This window comes from Natator depressus, chromosome 6 (genome assembly GCF_965152275.1).
Source record: "Natator depressus isolate rNatDep1 chromosome 6, rNatDep2.hap1, whole genome shotgun sequence".
Classification (NCBI taxonomy): domain Eukaryota; kingdom Metazoa; phylum Chordata; order Testudines; family Cheloniidae; genus Natator; species Natator depressus.
Window position 1 is genome coordinate 68187658 of NC_134239.1, and position 20602 is coordinate 68208259.

General features: G+C 39.9%; 1 protein-coding gene across 4 annotated transcripts in view; it reads left to right on the forward strand.

Annotated features, from left to right (window-relative positions):
• TTBK2 (tau tubulin kinase 2) overlaps positions 1-20602 on the forward strand; it is a 212710-nt gene that overhangs the window by 115006 nt on the left and 77102 nt on the right. For all 4 annotated transcript variants that reach the window (XM_074955633.1, XM_074955634.1, XM_074955636.1 and 1 more), the window contains one exon: positions 4888-4992. In XM_074955633.1, the coding sequence (XP_074811734.1) occupies positions 4888-4992 (105 nt within the window). The remainder of the gene's footprint in view (positions 1-4887; positions 4993-20602) is intronic.

Here is a 20602-nt window from a genome sequence, read left to right on the forward strand (position 1 = left end):
GTATAGTATGCTTATAGCTTATAGGTTATTTTAATTTACAAAGTGTTTTCATTTGTTTTTTTCTCAGTTACCTCTATTGAACTGTAGATTTTGCATTAACCATTATGAATATTCTTTGGTGGAGTTTTTTTAGACAGCACTCTAGTCTTGTTTATCTCTGACCATCTGTCCATTTATTACTCCTGTGGTTTGTTATTAAATTCCTCTAAATTACAAAGTGTATGTTTTCTTTAGAGAAGTATAAAAACTAGAGATGTCTATAAAGCTGTCATATTGCCTGTATTTTAAGGTGAACAGCAAGTGTTTTTTTTAACAATGAACTAAATTGAGGTTAAATAGCAGGCATTTAGTATTGAATTCCAGCGTATAATCATTTTAAACTTGCCTTTTTTCTTTGTAAAATTATAACCAGAGGACTGTATTATCCTTGCTATTTAGTGCATTCCATATATTTTCTAAATGTGGCCAGGAATGAGCTCTTTACGGTTCCTTCTAAAGCTTCTATGTCTCTTCTGTTCTCCACTGCTGAAGAAAATACTATTATCCTTCTCCCTGTCACACAGATTCACAACCCCTAAGTTATCTTTAACTCCTCCTTCTCCTCCCCACACATGAAAAGGGTCACTAAATAGTGTTCTTGCTTCCTCGACAACATACAGAAAATCCAACTCTTCCTCTCTTGTCTGAAAGTCAAAACACTTGTCCATACCCTGGCCACTTCTGTTTTAAGTAATGCATTCTTCTTCTCTTTGGAGTCCCTGATAACCACATCACTGACTAATTTTGTCAAAATGTAACAAGTTCTCTAGCTTGCCTGTTGCTCTGAACACATCTCTCCTCTATTTGAAACCTTTGGCTTGTTGCCCTTTGCTCACCTGGTCCTTCCTTTCAAGGTCCTGAATGACTAAGATTCAGTCTATATTATCAAATCTAATTTCTTATTGTGTCCATCCTCTCCCCTTTCACAACTGTCAGTGATGTCAATTCCACTGCCCTCTTTTATTCCCTTCTTGCACTCCCACGTTTGCGTCTCTCCCATGCATAAGAGATAACATGGGAAAAAAACCTCCGACTTCACCAGGCTTTTACATTCCACCTAATGATCCACTTGTTCCATGAAGCCTATGAACACTTTGCCACAATAAGCCCCATTCCCACTGCTACCTTACTGAGAGGAAGGGATGGGATATTTAAAAAAAAATACAAAAAATTCCTGTGCCCCTCTTCTTTTGGTATTGCACTGTGGCTTGTCTTTTCTATTAATGTCAAAAATTGTAAGCTTCTTCATGCAGGGACTTTCTTCACATTTGTGCATTGTAGAGCGGTGAATGCATTGTTAGCCTTTAATAAATAACAATAAATAGAGCTATCTTTTGAATGTATAGCGTGATAACCAATAAGAATTGCCCAATAAATTGTAGAGTGTTGTTTGATCATGCACTTAGTGAGAACCTGAATTATTTTTCTTTCATCTGTTTGTTAGTATCACACACTATACTTTTCCGCTGTGAAGTAGGTCTTATTTTTGGTATTTTATTTTTCTGGTTTCCTCTGAGATTATCACTGCATTTGTTACATGCATGCTATATATTGCTGTACACTAAAAATGTCATCAGACTCCACTGTGAACATGTACAATTGAATTCCATACATGCAAAGCTCTTCTATTTTTTGACACCATTATTTTCATCTTCTGACTTAATGTTATCTGACAAAATACACTGAATTTCATGCCCTAATTATAATGCCCAGCTAACAGAATGGTGTGATTTAAGAAATTTTCATTTTTATCCTTCATTCTTGCATTATATTTTTTTTTAAATGGTATGTCACCCAGGACTTCATTTGGGTGGTTCGTGGAGCCAGAGTCAGGAAGGAAATAGGTTGAGACGGAGATAGGTGGAGCATCAAACTTGAAAGGTGCAGAGACTGTGAAGTAGGCTAGAAGCGGAAGGTGATGATATGTGCATGATGGGAGGGCAAGGGATGGATGGAGGCAGCCTGGTACCTGTAGGGAGAAGAGTTTGGATGAAGCCAGTGGAGTTGAGGAAGTGTACAAGTCACAGGGAGGTGGAAGATGTTGCTGGTGGGGGAAAGTGATTGGGAACTTAAATATTGAGCCAGGACAGGAGCAGGAGCAACAGAGAGAACCACAAATTATATTAGAACTATTCCTTCTTTCTAAGAGAGGTGTTACATAACACAACAGCACATCTGGATGAAAGGGTTAAATCGCTTTCTAGGGATAAGATGGACTTTTGACTTGGAGTATTCTTTACCTACAGGTAAAAGTCCACATTATTTACTGGAGAAAAATGCCCTGAGCTCAGACCTTTAGCATTCCAGAAGCAGTAAGTCCAATGGTGGTTACAGGCCTGTAGACATGAATGGGAGGGCATGGAAACTCTCTCTGCATAAAGAGAATATGGCAGAACACACATATTTCTGCTCCTTTTTTATTTTTATTTTTTTCGTCTACCCATTGGACCTGAAACTGCTGTATGTTTTTAATATTTTTAGTTTTTTCAGGTTTATTCAGCAGAAATGCTTTTTGTAGGTTTTAGAAAATTGATAGTTAAATTTGTCATTTAGGCTTTGTGTTTGTGTTTTTCCTGACAGAACTTATAAGCCTAAAAACTTGTTTCAAAATGGTTGGCTTTGAAATGGTTAAAAAAATCAAGTTTTAAGCATTGTAAAAAGTGATGGGCCATATTCTTTGCTTGCTTCTCATGGCAAGCCAGAAACAAATGTCTAGTTCCTGGTAAATACCTTGATGCCAAGACTTCCAATCTTAGCCTCACTTCAAAAGCCTTGATACTCAAGGAATCTATATGTGCACTTGTGGATGAGCAATCTGACAAGGCACAGAAAAAGAGAAGAACAAAGTTATGAAATCTTAGTTATCTTGTCAAATGGATTTTATAAGTGTCCATGCCCTCTCTGTACAGCTCTTACAATGCAAGTTTTTGGTACTGTCTTTGACACATCTCAAAGCCAAATTCTGCTGTGGAATTTCTGCTAGCATCCAAGTCTGATTTATCAAGACTATCCAAGTAATCTTCCTTGACTGTAGTATTCCTTATCTATTTTTAACTCTGATCTCAATGGCAAGCCTTTCTCAGTGCAATCCTTTGGTGTACAAAAATAAATAAATCCATTTGTTGACAGTCTAAATTCACCATCGGGAAATGTATATGTTCCCAATTGTCCCTGTTTGTATCTGTCCTGCATGGAGGGAGACAGGTTGTAAGCATATCTCAGCCTTTCTAAGTTGGCCATGGCCCATGTGGATCTTCATTATAACATCTGTGGACTGTGGTTCCTTCTGTTTACAGAACCACTTAAGTTAATTCACATTAAAGAGTCTTTTCTGAAACACTGAATGGAGGGTATTCTTCTAAATTAATGTCACGCTTTTGTTCATTTCCAGAGTGAGAGTGTCTCAGATTCTCTGTCTAGATTTGAGTTGGAAGGTGAACTTGACAGGTCCTGCCATTTCTGAACAGCAAATTTTTGTTTCATCTGTTCATCTCTGATGGATGATGTAAAATCTTACAAGTGACAATTTGTCAGCTCTCAGATGCTTTAAATGATCCTCTTTCTTCATTCAGAAGAAGGCTTGCAACCAGTTAACAACCTTGTATCTGACATAGAGTAGGAGGCAGGTCTCCTATCGTTTTAAACTCTGTCGATATGTTACAGACTCACTTGGCAACAGTCCAATCTATGATTAAAATGCTTCCCTGTGCAGGTCTTTAATGTTCTTTTATTGACTCTTCCAAATTCTTTGGAAGTGAGACCAGGAAATGATAAATTTGGAATTCTAAGGACTTTCCACCTTGCTGCCCCTAATAAAAAATATAGAATATTAGACTGCTTAATAGCTAAAAGGACACTTTTTTCCTTTGGCTCTTTTCACGAGTGGCAAATTACTAGGTTCTGGTAATTAGTTATGCCACTAGAACATTTGCCAGTGAATTATGACAAGTTAGGCAGCTAACTTATAAGAGTCAGAATTGTCTAATGACTCTTTTATACTAACTTTCTCTGATCCATCTATAAGCTTGTGCTCTGCCTCTGGCATTATTTGTTGTGGCTTGTTTCTCTTTCCAGAGATATAGGAGTTCAGTCTCTTTCTTTTAGAACTTCATCTGCTTTGCTCCAAGATGGATGATATCTTGGCCAAAGTTATAAAGACCAGGGCTACTGTTGGATTCATTGGTTTCATCCAAACTGGGTACATGAAGTACCAGGCAGTAGAGACTCAGAAATCAACAATAGCTTTTCCACAGTCATCAGTGCCAAATTTCCAATATGGTGAATTCTCCCACTTGTACAGGGGTTTTACTTAGTGCACAGACTCTTGCTTCAGCTCTTTGGCCTAGCCCTGTTTTTCCCACTGATAATTTTTAAAGCTCGTTGAACAAGTCTAGGTCACATGGTTAACACAAAAGTGACAGGCAGACTGTTATATTAGAAATGTTGCTGACAGCAGAGGAGCTGAACCAGTGCAGTGTTGAGAAATTTTAGGAAAAAAGGCTATGTAGACAAAACCCAAGAATTAGGATCTGTGGAGGCAGATGATGAACAAGAAAATGAAAATGAACTCTAACTGAAGTTTTCAGAATGTATTGCCTCCACAAATCCACACTCTCTCCCTCCAACCCATTTGTCTTTGAAGATTTTTTCTAGGCAGCCAGAAAAGAGGAGGGAGCATTCTGCATCCCTCTCTTGGCAAATACAGTGCCAGTATAATATGTTCGTTTCTCCAAAGTTAATAGAACATGGGCAGAAGTGAAAATATAGACGGAAGGATAGAATAATGGAAAATGATATGCATTAATATGTGTATATTAATGATGTATACTTTTTTGTTTCTTTTTCTAGTCAAACTTTGCTATGGGACGTTTCCCTAGCACGTGTAGGAAGTGTTACATGCTGGATTTTGGCTTGGCACGACAGTTTACAAACTCATGTGGGGATGTCAGACCGGTAAGAATTTTTTTCACAATTATTGTAAATGATTATTAATTTGCTGTGATACTATACCAAAATCTTTCTGGAGACTGAATTGATACAGTATCTAAATTTGGTTCACTCTATTCCAGAACAGAGATGCCATATGATCTAGTGGGAAGTTCAAAGGACAGGAAGCCAGGAAGAATCATGGGTTCTTTCTTTGGCGTAAGACATAGATTTATTGTGTGCCCTTGGGCAGTACTTGAATGTCTTGTATATCAATCAATCTATACAGCTGGAAAATTAGGCAAAAAGCAGAACCTTGCTGAATAATGGATGTTACATCAGAGCTAAACTTTTCATAGTAAATAAATTACAGAAAATAATATAGAGGAGAAAAACTCAAACAGTACATTGAAAACATACAGTAGTTTGGAGAGGAAAGAATTGGGTAGAATGGTAGAATGAAACAGAATATAGCTAAGTTTAGTTTAATATTGCCATAAGAAATACAGTAATTTTCAAATATGAATTAGGAATTGGGGAATGACTATGAGTTAGAGAGGATCATAGATACAGGGATCTGAATAAGAACATTGCAATAAGTACAGTAGAGCCTCCCTAATTCACTGTTGATAGGGAGGGAGTCCATTGTGAATTCCTGAAGTTTGCAAATTGGGAAGTAAGTGAACACAATGTACGACGATACATCCTAAAATGTAGTTTATATGTTTAACTAGTTTTTTGTTTTAATGTTTATGGTAATATTGAATAATATAGTAGTCAATATTCTGTAGTATATTCTGTACATGTAATGAAGTTGAGTAATAGGAACATTCTCAATAGCATTTACAATTCAATCTTGGCTGAGAGGTGGGGCAAAATGGCTATTTTTGTGTGTACAAATTCTGAGGTGTGTGGATTAGCAAAGTAAATTAGCGAGGTTCTGCTGTACTCTATTCCTTCAGTCATAATGCTGGACATTGCAATGAAAACAAAGAGCAGGGGAGACCAACAGAGTGGCTGCAGCTGTTGGAAAGGTGAGCAAGTGGTTTTTAATTTTCATAAGCTTTTGTCTTTTTCTGTGTGTCTGGTGTTTACGGTTGTTTTTCTGACTTGTAAATTTGAAATGAAACAAATTCTTAAGATTCTCTGAGTTCAAAAACATACATCCACCAATGGTAGTATTTTCAGGAAAATTAAGAGAAATACTATATTTTCTGTTGCAAGCAGTTCACACAAAATTGTTTCTCTTATGAAAACGCATTTGTTGCCTTCGTTTTTCATTGTAGTGCCCTGCAGTATAACTGAAGTAGTTCTTTAATGAAATGTAGTCTATTTTCAGACTTTTCTGATGGTATAATGCATACTGTAATGATGATACAGCATCAGCAAGGAAATTGCATATCAGTTTTTATTTGCACTAATCAATCACTTGTGTCTTTAGGTTAAATAGCAAGTAGTTCTTGTTGCACCAACAAAATGACTACTAATAAAACTGAGTTGCATTTTCTTTAAGCAAAATATTCTGTGTGTTGACATAGTCTCTTCACTGCCGTATAGTGATTCTTATTCTGATCTTCACTAGATTTCCTTATAGGTTTTCTTAAATATATTTCACAAATAATCTGGAGATAGTAAAAAAAAATTCTCCAAAAATTTAGAGTTGTATTATTTTTTAAAATCTAATAAAATATGATAATAAAAGTCAACATATGTTATGGCGTGGTGGTTGTTGCTCCATAGACATCCACGATATAATCATGCCATAATGTCCAGATATTGCATTCTGATTTTTTTTATCTGTTTGTTAAAATGTTGAGTTGTGATGATGCAAGTTCATAATGCAAACATTGTCAACTCAAGTCAGGAAGTCAGGTCCTCAATATTTTATTCCTCCATTTGATAACAAAGTTGGTTCTTCAAGGCTAAGTACTGCTGTATTCTAGTGAGTTTAAAGGTTTTTCTCTGCTATTGATAAGTGTTTTGTTTTGTAACTACTGGAAGTTCTTTGAACATATACGTGTAAAACAAGAGCTAACTACTCAGTTAAAATAGAAAATCTGGGCCAGAGGCAATGTCTTATTTAAAAGTTGTTTTCTAGGAATGTAACTAGTAAATTACATCTCTCTTTCAAAGTTGTTCTGGAAGAAAACTTCCTTCTTGGCTTTTGTGATTTCCTATTTTACTGCCAATAATTAAGACTAAGATTTAGCCATGGGTATTTTTAGTAAAAGTCATGGACAGGTCAGGGGCAATAAAGAAACATTCATGGCCCTGATCTGTCCATGACACATAGCAAGAATGAACCCAATTGTGGCAGTACCACTTCATCACGTATGTAGAAATAAGTAGGATATCTGCCTCATTCAGTGCCATAAATTCCATCATGTGGAACCATATTAACTTCCAGATGGTTCATCAATAGTATTAGCGAAACCGTTAGGTCCAAAGCACAGATTTTTGCCTCTTGAGCTAAAAGAGTGATAGTAGTAGAACATAAGAACGGCCATACTGGGTCAGACCAAAAGTCCATCTAGCCCAGTATCCTGTCTTCTGACAGTGGCCAATGCCAAGTGCCCCAGAGAAAATGAACCGAAAAGGTAATCATCAAGTGATCCATCTCCTGTCTCCCATTCCCAGCTTCTGGCTAACAGAGGCTAGGGACACTATCCCTGCCCATCCTGGCTAATAGCCATTGATGGACCTATACTCCATCAATGTATCTAGTTGTTTTTTGGAAGGCTGTCATCTTCTTTGTGGGCAATCACTAAAAGGAGATGAGGCATGAATTTTGCCAGTGGTTTCACAGTATTTGCTGATAGCAGAGGAATGATGAGACTCGGGAATCCTGAGTTTATATTCTATGGGGGGAGTGAATTCTAGTGGTAATAGATCTTCTACACTTACCCTCCACTTTCCTTCCCCCCAGACCTGATCTTTTCGGCCCCAGCCTCTCCAGCCTATCCTTGTGACAGTTCAAGACAGTATCCTTGTCTCCCCTCCTAAATTCTTTGCCTAGGCCTAGCTCCTAATCCTTGGCATTCCAGTGAGGCTATCTTCTCTGTCTCCTCCTCTTTGCTTGAGTACCAACAGAGGGAATATTGTAAATCCAGGAGAGACAGTCTCCTTTTTCTCAGTTCCTGTGCTCGGTACAACAGTGGCCTATGGCTGCCCAGAGGAGAAATTGCAGGAAAGGCCTGCTCAGCCCCGTAGCTCTAGGATGGAACATACTTAGTACAGATGTAATCCTTGAAGAGATTAGCCACCAAACTCAAACAGCTTTCTATTGGGTGTATGTGAACTGAGATTTTCAGAATCTCATGCATGTCCAAATTTGGGCAAATTATCGTGGAGACAGCAAAAGGCTCTGACACCATGGTGGCACCCCCTTCTTGAAAAATGTCAAGACCGTGCCCCAAAGCATGGAAGCACTAGAGTTTCTTAATAAAATGTTGTAATAATTTTTTAACATAAGTAAATTGACATAATTTCTTTTCACTTCGTTCTGAAAAATGTTTGAACTAGTTTTGCTGAAGTTAATAAATATATCAGTCAGCCTGAAGTAGACATCTGGCATGGGAAATGTCTGTCCAAACAATTAAAGTTTGGCAAAGTTATAAGGAATTGAAACAAGGGGAGGTGGGAAGTAATGGGAGGTGTCAGGCAACCCTACCGTTGGTGTCTCTACCTGCACTGCCTATAATACATTGTAAATGAAGCTCTGAAGGTGGCAGCCAGGCAGAAAACCATTTCACAGCAAGCTCTACAACAGTTAAGGGCAGGGAATTTTGGGCCAAGCTCAGGAAAACCTCCATTAGAAAGTGTTTATGTTGCAAAATGGAAATGGAGATTCATTCAGTCCAAAGGAATTGATTAGCTATCTTTTCCAGTACCAACTTACTATTGTTTAATGTTATTGTGGTAGCTCCCAAAGGCCCTAGTCATTGTGTTAGGTACCTTACAAAGAATGAAGACACAGTCACCTCCCTGATGTGAGTTTGGTTCCCCTTCTGTTTCTATCTGTAAAAAGACAATGTCCTAAATGTCAACTTCTGCAGTTGCACTTGACATGCTCCAAATCCAGTTATTTGGAAATGATTTCCCTAACCATCCTATTAATTTAATCACAGGGTCTTAAGGGGAGATCATAGATTCTTTTTGTGCAAATTTTGCAGCAGCTTTGGACATTCTCTAGTTTATTGCAGTTTGGTTTTTTATATCATCTTCCTCTACCTTCCTGAAATGGTTGTAGAATTAAGTTAAAAGCAGCTGCAGCTTCTATAACAAATTAAATTACTCTCTGTAGTAAGCAGATGTAATTAAGGGAAAAATTGCTCCCATGATATTTTAGAAACCTGCCTTACCGCAGAAAGCATGAAACCTCTATTTAATACTGACTAAGTGGTGTAGCATGAGCGTAAAATTTAAATGTTTCTATCTTTATGTAGTTTGTTTTTTTTAATACTGATTTGATCTTCATCCATCGGAGAATGTATTTCTCCTGTTAAAATCGGTGATCTACATTGAACTGAATGAGCCCATGTTTTAATCTTTTATATTATGGTTTAAAATGAGATAAAATAAAGACAAAGGATAATGTGATTGTTGTATTCCCTTCTGCTCCCTAGCATAGGTAATGAGCATGACATAAATCATACTAAGAGTACACTTACCGTGGTTCAGTTTGCCTTGAAAATATAGTAAAGAGCAATATGATACAAGACTGAGATGATCATATTTGTCATGGAAAATATATGATTTCAGTCAAGAGAATGGATTTTTGCAAAGAAAAATGTCTGAATAAATGGATGATTCTGTACTTCAGCAATAAAAGTAAAATAAAAAGCAAAAACTCAGTTTCTTATTGGAAGATGTTAGGATGCAGGATTTTGGCAATTCTACAAGTTTACTCCTTCCCAGCATTTGTAAGCTGCATCTTTTTAAAATAATCTTGTCTCTCTGCACCACACTCCTCATCTGCATCCTGGCATCCATGTTGCTGTCCTCCAAATTCCATCTGCCGTCCACCAAATTCCTCCCCATCAGCCTTCCTTTCTGACTTAAACTCCTGGCTCTCTCTTTTCCTCTCCTCATAGTCTCCCTCACTGATCCTTCGTGACTTCATTTCCGTGTTGGTGACCCATCTGACCTCTTTGCCACATATTTCCTTACCCTCTCCCCTTCATTAGACCTACAGCCTGGGTTCAACACTGATGAAAAGGACCACTGTTCACTTGATTTGGTCTTCACTGAGCACTGCGTTGTCTCTCTGATCCCCTCTCTGACTAATGCCTGTTCTCTTTCAGCATCACCCATCCGCCCCCCCCCCCCCACTTGTGACCTGCCAATCGGTCTTTCCATGACTTCCAGTCCATAAGCATTGATGACTTCTTGTCTGCTCTCAGCCCTCTCTTCCCTGCCCTCTCTTCCCTTTCTTCCTTTGATGTTGTTGTGAATTCTTTCCCTGGTTCAGTGTCCTCCAGCCTTGATACTGTTGCCCCTCTATCCCGTCGCAAGGTCACCCTGCCAACCCCCAGCCCTGGCTTACTCCCAGTATCCAGTCCCTCTGCTCCTCTAGAGCATCTCTGGTCGAAATCATATGAGCAGGATGGTGTCCTCCACTATAGATTTGTTTTATCCTTCGGTTCTGTCATCTTCCTAACTAAACAACTCTACTTTTCCAACTTCATTGAATCCCACACTCTCAAGCCCAGCTGCCTTTTCACCACCTTTGACTCATTCCTCAAATCTTGTCGACTTCTCCCAAGAACAAAATATGAGGGAACCTTTCCCTTTCCCCTCCTATAACTCTCTCCTCCTTCGCCCCTGTCAGAGCTCTTCTTTGCATGTATTGCTTTTGGACATATGTAGGGTGGCCACATGGAGCTTGGTACATACCTTTGCTGTTCATTACACCTTGGTGCAAGACTTTGTGATGGATGCCTCATTCGGTGTGGCTGTCCTTCATTCAGTGGTTCTGTCATCTTTCTCACACCCTCCTTCTAATTAGATACTGCTTGTTAATCACCCTCAGTGGAATACAATAGGGACCACCACTCGAAGAAGAAGAGGAGATTATTTACCTGTTATTGGAGGTTCTTTGAGATGTGTGCTTCCTATCTGTATTCCAGTCCCACCGTTCTTGCCCTCTGCTGTAGATCTGTTTGATTTGCAGTGAAGAAGGAACTGAGCCTCTGGGCAGTCCACCCCACCCATTATCACCTCAGACGAAACCATGAGGCTGAGCAAGGGTTCATGCATGGATCAATGGACACTACTACTTTCAAATTCTCTGGCTCCGGACACATGGCACATGGGTATAAGCCTCAGTGAAATATAGATAAGGACCACACATCTTGAAGGATTTCCAGTTACAGGTACGTAACTTCCTCATTTCTCATCTGCTCTCTTCTTGTAACCCCTCCACTTGCCCTAGTGGACCCCATCCCAGCCCATATCTTTATCTCCATAGTGCCTGCTCTCATCCCCTCCCTTACTTTTCTCTTAAGTCTATGTCTACACTACAGAGTTACGTAGACTTAAGTTATGTTGACGGTCATAAACCGCTGTAATTATATTGCTTGTGCATGTTCACATAATGTTCCTTGTGACAGTGGAGCGCGTCCACAGTTGGTGCTCTAACACCGACAGAGACAGCAGCTCAGAACCTGTACTCCTTCCTCACCTTCCTTGACTTTTCAGCCACCTTTGACACAGTTGACCACATTCTTCTTCTTGTAATCTAGTCTTCCCTTGACTTCCATGACTTTGTCCTCTCCTGGTTCTCCTCCAACCTCTCTAATTGCTCATTTAGAATGTTCTTCAGAAGATCCTCCTCATTCCCTCCACTCCAGATTTCGGTGGGGGTTCTGTAGGGCTCTGTCCTTGCTGCCTTTCTGTTCTCCCTCTGCACTTTATCTCTTGGTAATCTCATCAGCAAACGCAAATTCAGCTACCATTTCTATGCTGATGGCTCACAGATCTACCTCTCTCCTACAGTCTTTTCTCCTTCTGTCCAAACTAAAATCTCAGTCTCTCTCTCTGACATCTCCTCACAGATGTCTAGCCATCAACTCAAGCTCCACATGGCTAAAACACAGCTCTTAATCACCAACCGAAAGTCCTTCTTATATCCCTTAACCCATTTGGTTAATAGATAGTTGTGCCTTAAATATAGTGACTCAGGTCACCCATTCCGATTTAAAATCACACGTAAGGGAGCTTAGATGGAGGAAGGAGGATTCTGTCATAGAGATCACCCCATGTCATCCTATTGAGTGAACGAGGCTTACACCCTGTGGAAAAGACTCTGCGGTTCCACTCCCACATCTGGCCAATCCCTGTAACTCCACATTTTCATCCTGCCCTCCCACCTAGGCTAGTTGTGACAGTGGGGTTCCATTGAAGCCAAGCTACCAAGGACTCCCCCTGGATGCAGTTGCTCCCAGGATTTCTGGGATTTTGAGCTGGGGGAAGCTCTGTGGACAAGATAGTACAACTCAAGCTTTTATTATCTTTTCTGATTATTCTTCACTGGATCAAGGTGGGGAGACTATATGCATCCTCAGCGTCCGCCAACCCGATCTCCACCATCTTCCCCAGCACAAACCATGGACCATATTGCAAGGCCTCCTTGGGTCCAAGGGAGATAGGTGATAGTCCTGCCAAGGCAGATGAACATGTCAGTAAATACCTTTTAGGATTCTCCCGTATTCTCCCTATGTTCAAGGATTTTGGTGCTTTCTGTCATCACAGCTTTCCCACTAGACTTTAATTCCATCAGATATATGTTTTTAAACATAGCTCTATTACTGCATTCTTTGAATCCATTTCATACCCTTCTGAACTCAGGGAGCTATGGTACTAAAATTTCCTGTTGTTTTCTGTCCTCCCCTATCCATAAGAAAGAGGACTCTACCTCTGACTTCCCCACTGAAGAAGTAATTTCTCTTATAACTGGATTCTTTACTTTCTGGATCATACTGCTATCCTCTTTGTAAGGAAGGAACTTTCCAAAACACCACGTGTGGCTTTATCTGTTACCCAGCAGATATCCATATATGAGTCCTTGTGAGTACAATGCTTTGTGGTTTTATTTTTCTTGAGAGTTGGTCCAGAAACCAATCATTCTGGTATCATCCATTCCTAGAACTCTGTAGCAGATATCCAATGTAGTTATTCATACTCTTATCAACGAATAATAGTCAACTAGTCAGAAACACAATTAGCTAGATTCGGGGTGAATTGGTTTAAACCAAAGTGATTTTAATCACAGAATTATGTCAGCAAAGCAGGAAAGCACACACTATATCTATACACATTTATTTAAGCACTTATGTAACTTAATATACATTTATTCAGTCGTAATTGTTATATTTTTATTACATTTAAAAATGGTGAGTGATGCATCTTTTATTTACTGGATGATTATTACTTTTTAGTTATGATTTTTATCAAGCTGCATTTGGATGGGGATTGGAATTCAATTCAATGCACAAAAACAGCATTTTAAAATTGTTTTTATTAGTTAAATAAAAGTATCTTAAAGGTGCTTGATCCATAAGGGGGAAAAAGTAAATTTATCAAAATAGGTTTTGTGTTTTGTGTTTAAAACTAATTTATTAAACAAAGGAAATAATTCTAGGTAATGAATTTAACTGATTTTCTGGTCACCATTTCCTTCAGGATTTTAGAATTAGCAGATCTCATCCTCTCACACATTGTTTTTATTCACAGATTGGAAGAGGAAAACAAGCTTTTCTGCTTTTTCAGCTCCCAATCTGTTTCTCAACTTCGTGAGAACTAGTCATTGAACTGAAGTAGTTGAATAAACTCAAAAGAAGAAAATATTCTCTTTGCACCTGCAGAAGAGGAAACTGCTGTCAAAAGTTGTTTTAGCACTTCAACAAACTTTGGTTTCAGATGCTTAGCCAGTGATTTCCACTAGTTCAGTAGTTTGACTTTCTTTAATACTTCAACAAACATGTACTATTTGAATTTTTTTAACTTATTAATAGATCAAAGTAAGTTTAGGCCTTAATATTGGTGTTATAATTTCAAATAGGTTTATTTTTAAAAGGAAAAATGTATTAAAGATATCCAAATATTTTTATTTTTTATTTTAAATCATTGATTTTTATGCAGTGTGGTGGATACCACTTGCTATACTAAGCACCATTTGGTTATAAATTATGAGACCAAATTCTGTTCTTGGATGTGCTTACAGGGGGGCTTCTGCTGAAGCTAATAGCGCATGCGTATGTATCTGAAGGTAGAATTTGGCTTGTATGATAAATGTCCCATTCACAGTCTGCATAGCAGAACTATGTTTTTATGAATAGTTGAGATGCAAGAACTGTAAATACTCCTTTACATTATTACATCATTAGAGTTAGTTAATATAAGCAATGAAAGAAACAAAAGAATATAATTCCAGATCAGAAATCAAATCTTTTATTTAACTTTGATGTGCCCCAGTCACCATACTATCCATATATATTATGGTTGTAAACTTTACTGCTCACAGAAGACACCATAAACAGTCCCTTTCGGTACCAGCCCAACCAAAACTAATAAATAGTCCAGTGATGGATAACTAACCAATAAACATTAGATCAGAATATTTCATACTTTGTGTTTTAAAAAGCAATAAACTTGGGCTCTTGAATACTGTCAGTGGGAGGGAGTTCATCAGGTAGGGACTTCCTGCAAAAACATCCTATCTCCAGACAAAAGAAGCACACATCTAGGTACTGTCAGCAGAAATGTGTCTGGTGATTTCTGCCATCACAGTGGTCCATTAGGAGAGTGGCAGTCTAAAAGTATATCTTTATAAATGAATATAAAATATATTTGGTTTTATATATTTCATTCATATTATCACTACTCAGTTATGCATGTCATCCAGTGCTACTTCCCGAAACATGCTTAAGGTTTACTTAAATACAGCAACATTTCCATGCATTTTTCCTGTGGTATGTATTCACAAATCTTTCTCAGTTCCAGTCTAACGTAAATGTGTGACTACTCCCTGTTCATACTGTGTTTTGGGGCACATTTTAAATCAGTTGCCATTTTAATGGCTTTATATTCAGGGAAAGGAGGGGTTGAGGTATTTAATACATTTAAATGCATTCATGTGCAACAGAGGGAATATTTTTTCATCATCTCAGTACATATTTATTAGTTGGCCAGTCCTATGCAACTGGTAGCTCAGCATGAAAAGTGATGAATGGATTTGAGGAATACTCCTTATTTTTTGAATTAGAATCTATTTATTATCACTTTTGCTGACATCTAAATGCATCACCATAATACGGAGGTTTAACATACAGGAACTTCTTTCTGCAAAGTAATTCTGAAAATAGTAAGAGATGTATCAATAAAGCTTTTCTGTAGTTTGACATTTGCAGGGCTTGTTGTGCTTGTCATTATGTTCTTGGGGTGTTTTATGTGGATAATCTGTTTACAGGACTATTGAGCAAACAGTTGTCAGCCCATTTAGTTATCTTCCTCTCCAATGTGATTTGCTATTAGGAAACATGATATTTCACCTTTGGATTAGATTATCCCGAATGACCTCCATTCCATTTACAGCAGGCAAGAGCCAATATGAATGATTTTGGAGGCTACAAAAAGAGGACTCCCAGGAGGATTTCTTAGTGGGTAAACACTGACATTTGATGGAATCCAAGAAATCACTACTGTAATTATTAACTCTCTCTTCCCTTCTACATATTCCCTCATCCACAACTTTCCTTCCCACCACATGTCTATTTTTTTGTACAGCGCAAAACAATCCCAGGGATTAGCCCCCGAGAGTTAGCAGACACCAGTTCCTCACATAAACTGCTGATGCAGAATGCACTGATACATAGTCATCTGCAGGGCCAGTGAATTAATGACATATCCATTTGTCATCCTGATAATTAGTTAGGCTTTCCAGACTCTCTAACTCAGAGGTCTAGCTTCTTGTTTCCTCTTTGGATCATTCATTCCATCTGATTCAGACTTTTGGTACGAAGTCTGACATGACACTGAAGTAGTTGAGTTTACCCATACTTGAAAATGGGAACATATTGCCACATGCTCAGAAATCTTCACATACTTGTCTGTTTAAAAATCTAATACAAATTTTTTTGTCCTTATTCTTCACGATCCTCAAAACTTTCAATCATACCTCTCTCATCTCTGCTTATGGCGCTTTAATTTGAGTAATAGATTCTTCTCCCACATTGTATCTAACATAGCCTTTGTGTGCCTATTGCCCCAACTCTTCAGATCAACCTCTTTCTTCTTCTTATGACATCTAATCATTTATCATAAAACAATGAAATCCTATTTTCCTAATCAGTTTCCTGTTTCATTCCTCAAAACATTTTTCACTGCAGCCCTTCTTATTCCACTCTCTATTAAATGAACAAATGCTTCTTGTAACCTTGTTTTTGTGTATTTGTGTGTATATTCAATAATTTATTACAAAGTGTGATTTTGTTAAAAAGAAAAAAGACACCATTCAAAAATAAATGTGACAGCATTGAAGAGAAGAGTTCTTGTCTTCCATTGGACTCTCTGAATGTAACTTTAAATTTAACATATTCCTAGTGAGCAGGGAAAAGTAAAACTTTTATAAAATTATGGAGAGGATTGTTGGCTTGAATAGAAATGTTTTGCAACTCTCTTGTTACTCAGCCTAAAATTTATGTCTAAGGGTATGTCTACACTATGAAATCAGGTTGATTTTGTAGAAGTCGATTTTTCAGAAGCGGTTTTATACAGTCGATTGCGTGCGTCCCCACTAAGCGCAGTAAGTTGGTGGAGTGCGTCCACAGTACCGTGGCTAGCATCGACTTTCATAGCGGTGCACTGTGGGTAGCTATCCCACAGTTCCTGCAGTCTCCGCTGCCCATTGGAATTCTGGGTTGAGCTCCCAATGCCTGATGGGGAAAAAACATTGTCGTGGGTGGTTTTCAGAGCACCAAGCTGGCGAGTACATAAACCGCAAGGGGTACTTTTCAATAGTGCTGCAAGCTCTGGTGGATCACAAGGGACGTTTCACCAACATCAACGTGGGATAGCCGGGAAAGGTACATGATGCTCGCATCTTCAGGAACTCTGGTCTGTTTCAAAAGCTTCAGGAAGGGACTTTATTCCCAGACCAGAAAATAACGGTTGGGGATGTTGAAATGCCTATAGTTATCCTTGGGGACCCAGCCTACCCGTTAATGCCATGGCTCATGAAGCCGTACACAGGCAGCCTGGACAGTAGTCAGGAGCTGTTCAACTACAGGCTGAGCAAGTGCAGAATGGTGGTAGAATGTGCATTTGGACGTTTAAAGGCACGCTGGCGCAGTTTACTGACTCGGTTAGACCTCAGCGAAACCAGTATTCCCACTGTTATTACTGCTTGCTGTGCGCTCCACAATATCTGTGAGAGTAAGGGGGAGATGTTTATGGCGGGGTGGGAGGTTGAGGCAAATCGCCTGGCTGCTGGTTACGCGCAGCCAGACACCAGGGCTGTTAGAAGAGCACAGGAGGGCGCGGTACGCATCAGAGAAGCTTTGAAAACCAGTTTCATGACTGGCCAGGCTACGGTGTGAAAGTTCTCTTTGTTTCTCCTTGATGAAACCCCACGCCCCTTGGTTCACTCTACTTCCCTGTAAGCTAACCACCCTCCCCTCCTCCCTTCGATCATTGCTTGCAGAGGCAATAAAGTCATTGTTGCTTCACATTCATGCATTCTTTATTCATTCATCACACAAATAGGGGGATGACTACCAAGGTAGCCCAGGAGGGGTGGTGGAGGAGGGAAGGAAAATGCCACACAGCACTTTAAAAGTTTACAACTTTAAAATTTATTGAATGTCAGCCTTCTTTTTTTTGGGCAATCCTCTGTAGCGGAGTGGCTGGTTGGCCGGTGGCCCCCCCACCACGTTCTTGGGCGTCTGGGTGTGGAGGCTATGGAACTTGGGGAGGAGGGCGGTTGGTTACACAGGGGCTGTAGTGGCGGTCTGTGCTCCAGCTGCCTTTGCTGCAGCTCAACCATACACTGGAGCATACTGGTTTGATCCTCCAGCAGCCTCAGCATTGAATCCTGCCTCCTCTCATCATGCTGCCGCCACATTTGAGCTTCAGCCCTGTCTTCAGCCCGCCACCTCTCCTCCCGGTCATTTTGTGCTTTCCTGCACTCTGACATTATTTGCCTCCACGCATTCATCTGTGCTCTGTCAGTGTGGGAGGACAGCATGAGCTCAGAGAACATTTCATCACGAGTGCGTTTTTTTTTCTTTCTAATCTTCACTAGCCTCTGGGAAGGAGAAGATCCTGTGATCATTGAAACACATGCAGCTGGTGGAGAAAAAAAAAGGGACAATGGTATTTAAAAAGACACATTTTATAAAACAGTGGCTACACTCTTTCAGGGTAAACCTTGCTGTTAACATTACATACATAGCACATGTGCTTTCTTTGCAAGGTCGCATTTTGCCTCCCCCCACCGCGTGGCTACCCCCAAACCCTCCCCCCTCCCCGTGGCTAACAGCGGGGAACATTTCTGTTCAGCCACAGGCAAACAGCCCAGCAGGAACGGGCTCCTCTGAGTGTCCCCTGAAGAAAAGCACCCTATTTCAACCAGGTGACCATGAATGATGTGTCACTGTCCTGAGGATAACACAGAGAGATAAAGAACGGATGTTGTTTGAACGCCAGCAAACATACACTGCAATGCTTTGTTGTACAATGATTCCCGAGTACGTGTTACTGGCCTGGAGTGGTAAAGTGTCCTACCATGAAGGACGCAATAAGGCTGCCCTCCCCAGAAACCTTTTGCAAAGGCTTTGGGAGTACATCCAGGAGAGCCGCGAATGCCAGGGCAAAGTAATCCTTTCACATGCTTGCTTTTAAACCATGTATAGTATTTTAAAAGGTACACTCATCGGCGGTCCCTTCTCCGCCTGCCGGGTCCAGGAGGCAGCCTTGGGTGGGTTCGGGGGGTACTGGCTCCAGGTCCAGGGTGAGAAACAGTTCCTGGCTGTCAGGAAAACTGGTTTCTCCGCTTGCTTGCTGTGAGCTATCTACAACCTCATCATCATCATCATCATCTTCTTCGTCCCCAAAACCTGCTTCCGTTTTGCCTCCATCTCCATTGAAGGAGTCAAACAAGACGGCTGGGGTAGTGGTGGCTGAACCCCCTAAAATGGCATGCAGCTCATCATAGAAGCGGCATGTTTGGGGCTCTGACCCGGAGTGGCCATTCGCCTCTCTGGTTTTCTGGTAGGCTTGCCTCAGCTCCTTAAGTTTCACGCGGCACTGCTTCGGGTCCCTGTTATGGCCTCTGTCCTTCATGCCCTGGGAGATTTTGACAAAGGTTTTGGCATTTCGAAAACTGGAACGGAGTTCTGATAGCACGGATTCCTCTCCCCATACAGCGATCAGATCCAGTACCTCCCGTTCAGTCCATGCTGGAGCTCTTTTGCGATTCTGGGACTCCATCATGGTCACCTCTGCTGATGAGCTCTGCATGGTCACCTGCAGCTTGCCACGCTGGCCAAACAGGAAATGAGATTCAAAAGTTCGCGGTTCTTTTCCTGTCTACCTGGCCAGTGCATCTGAGTTGAGAGTGCTGTCCAGAGCGGTCACAATGGAGTACTCTGGGATAGCTCCCGGAGGCCAATACCGTTGAATTGTGTCCACAGTATCCCAAATTCGAGCCGGCAAGGCCGATTTAAGCGCTAATCCACTTGTCAGGGGTGGAGTAAGGAAATCGATTTTAAGAGCCCTTTAAGTCGAAATAAAGGGCTTCATCGTGTGGACGGTTGCAGGTTTACATCGATTTAACGCTGCTAAATTCGACCTAAAGTCCTAGTGTAGACCAGGGCTGAGATAGCAGTAAAAGGAAGTGCATCCCTTGTGCTCACCCTTGGGACTCAATATGCTTATATATTATTAGGTTATTAAATCAATGGAGACAATTTTTCATTTATTCCAAGGCCTCTGTTTACGTTTCAAATTTAAACAGTTTTGGTTGCAGTCTACTGATTATTGTAATATACCTCTACAATATTCTGCCTCATCTGGTTAATTTTCAGTTTAAAAGAAAAAAGGTTAAAACTCTTTACAAAAAAGAGCAGCTAAAGAATCCTATTTTGAACCCTGTTTTGCATGTTACAGATTAGAGTTGCTCTTGGACAGAAGAATTTATGGTAAAATGGAGCAAGTTAAAAATCTTCAGCCCTGTTTCATAGTTATTAGAGTACGTTCATTGGGAGATGGGCAATTTTTAATAATCTCCTGGATTTTTGTGTGCAAGTTGATCTAGTTCTGAAGAGAAAAGTGTCTCCATAGCTTACTGAGTTTATAGAATATTGGTAAGGACTGTTTGCTTTTGAGTAATGAATCAGTCTGATACATAGGACTTAACTCAGAGATCAACATACGTTGTATTTTTGTAGGGCTGTGAAAGAGGGAGGAGATGAAGGGAAGAGATGTTCTTAGATGTAATAGCTCCATTACTGGAATGCACTGACTCATCTGTACTTATACCTACAGCCGAGGACAGGTGTATGAATTGCTTACCTGGTTATATTTTATATTTTCCATTTCTATTTAATTTGGTTAACCTTGCTTTTTTTCCTAAATGGAC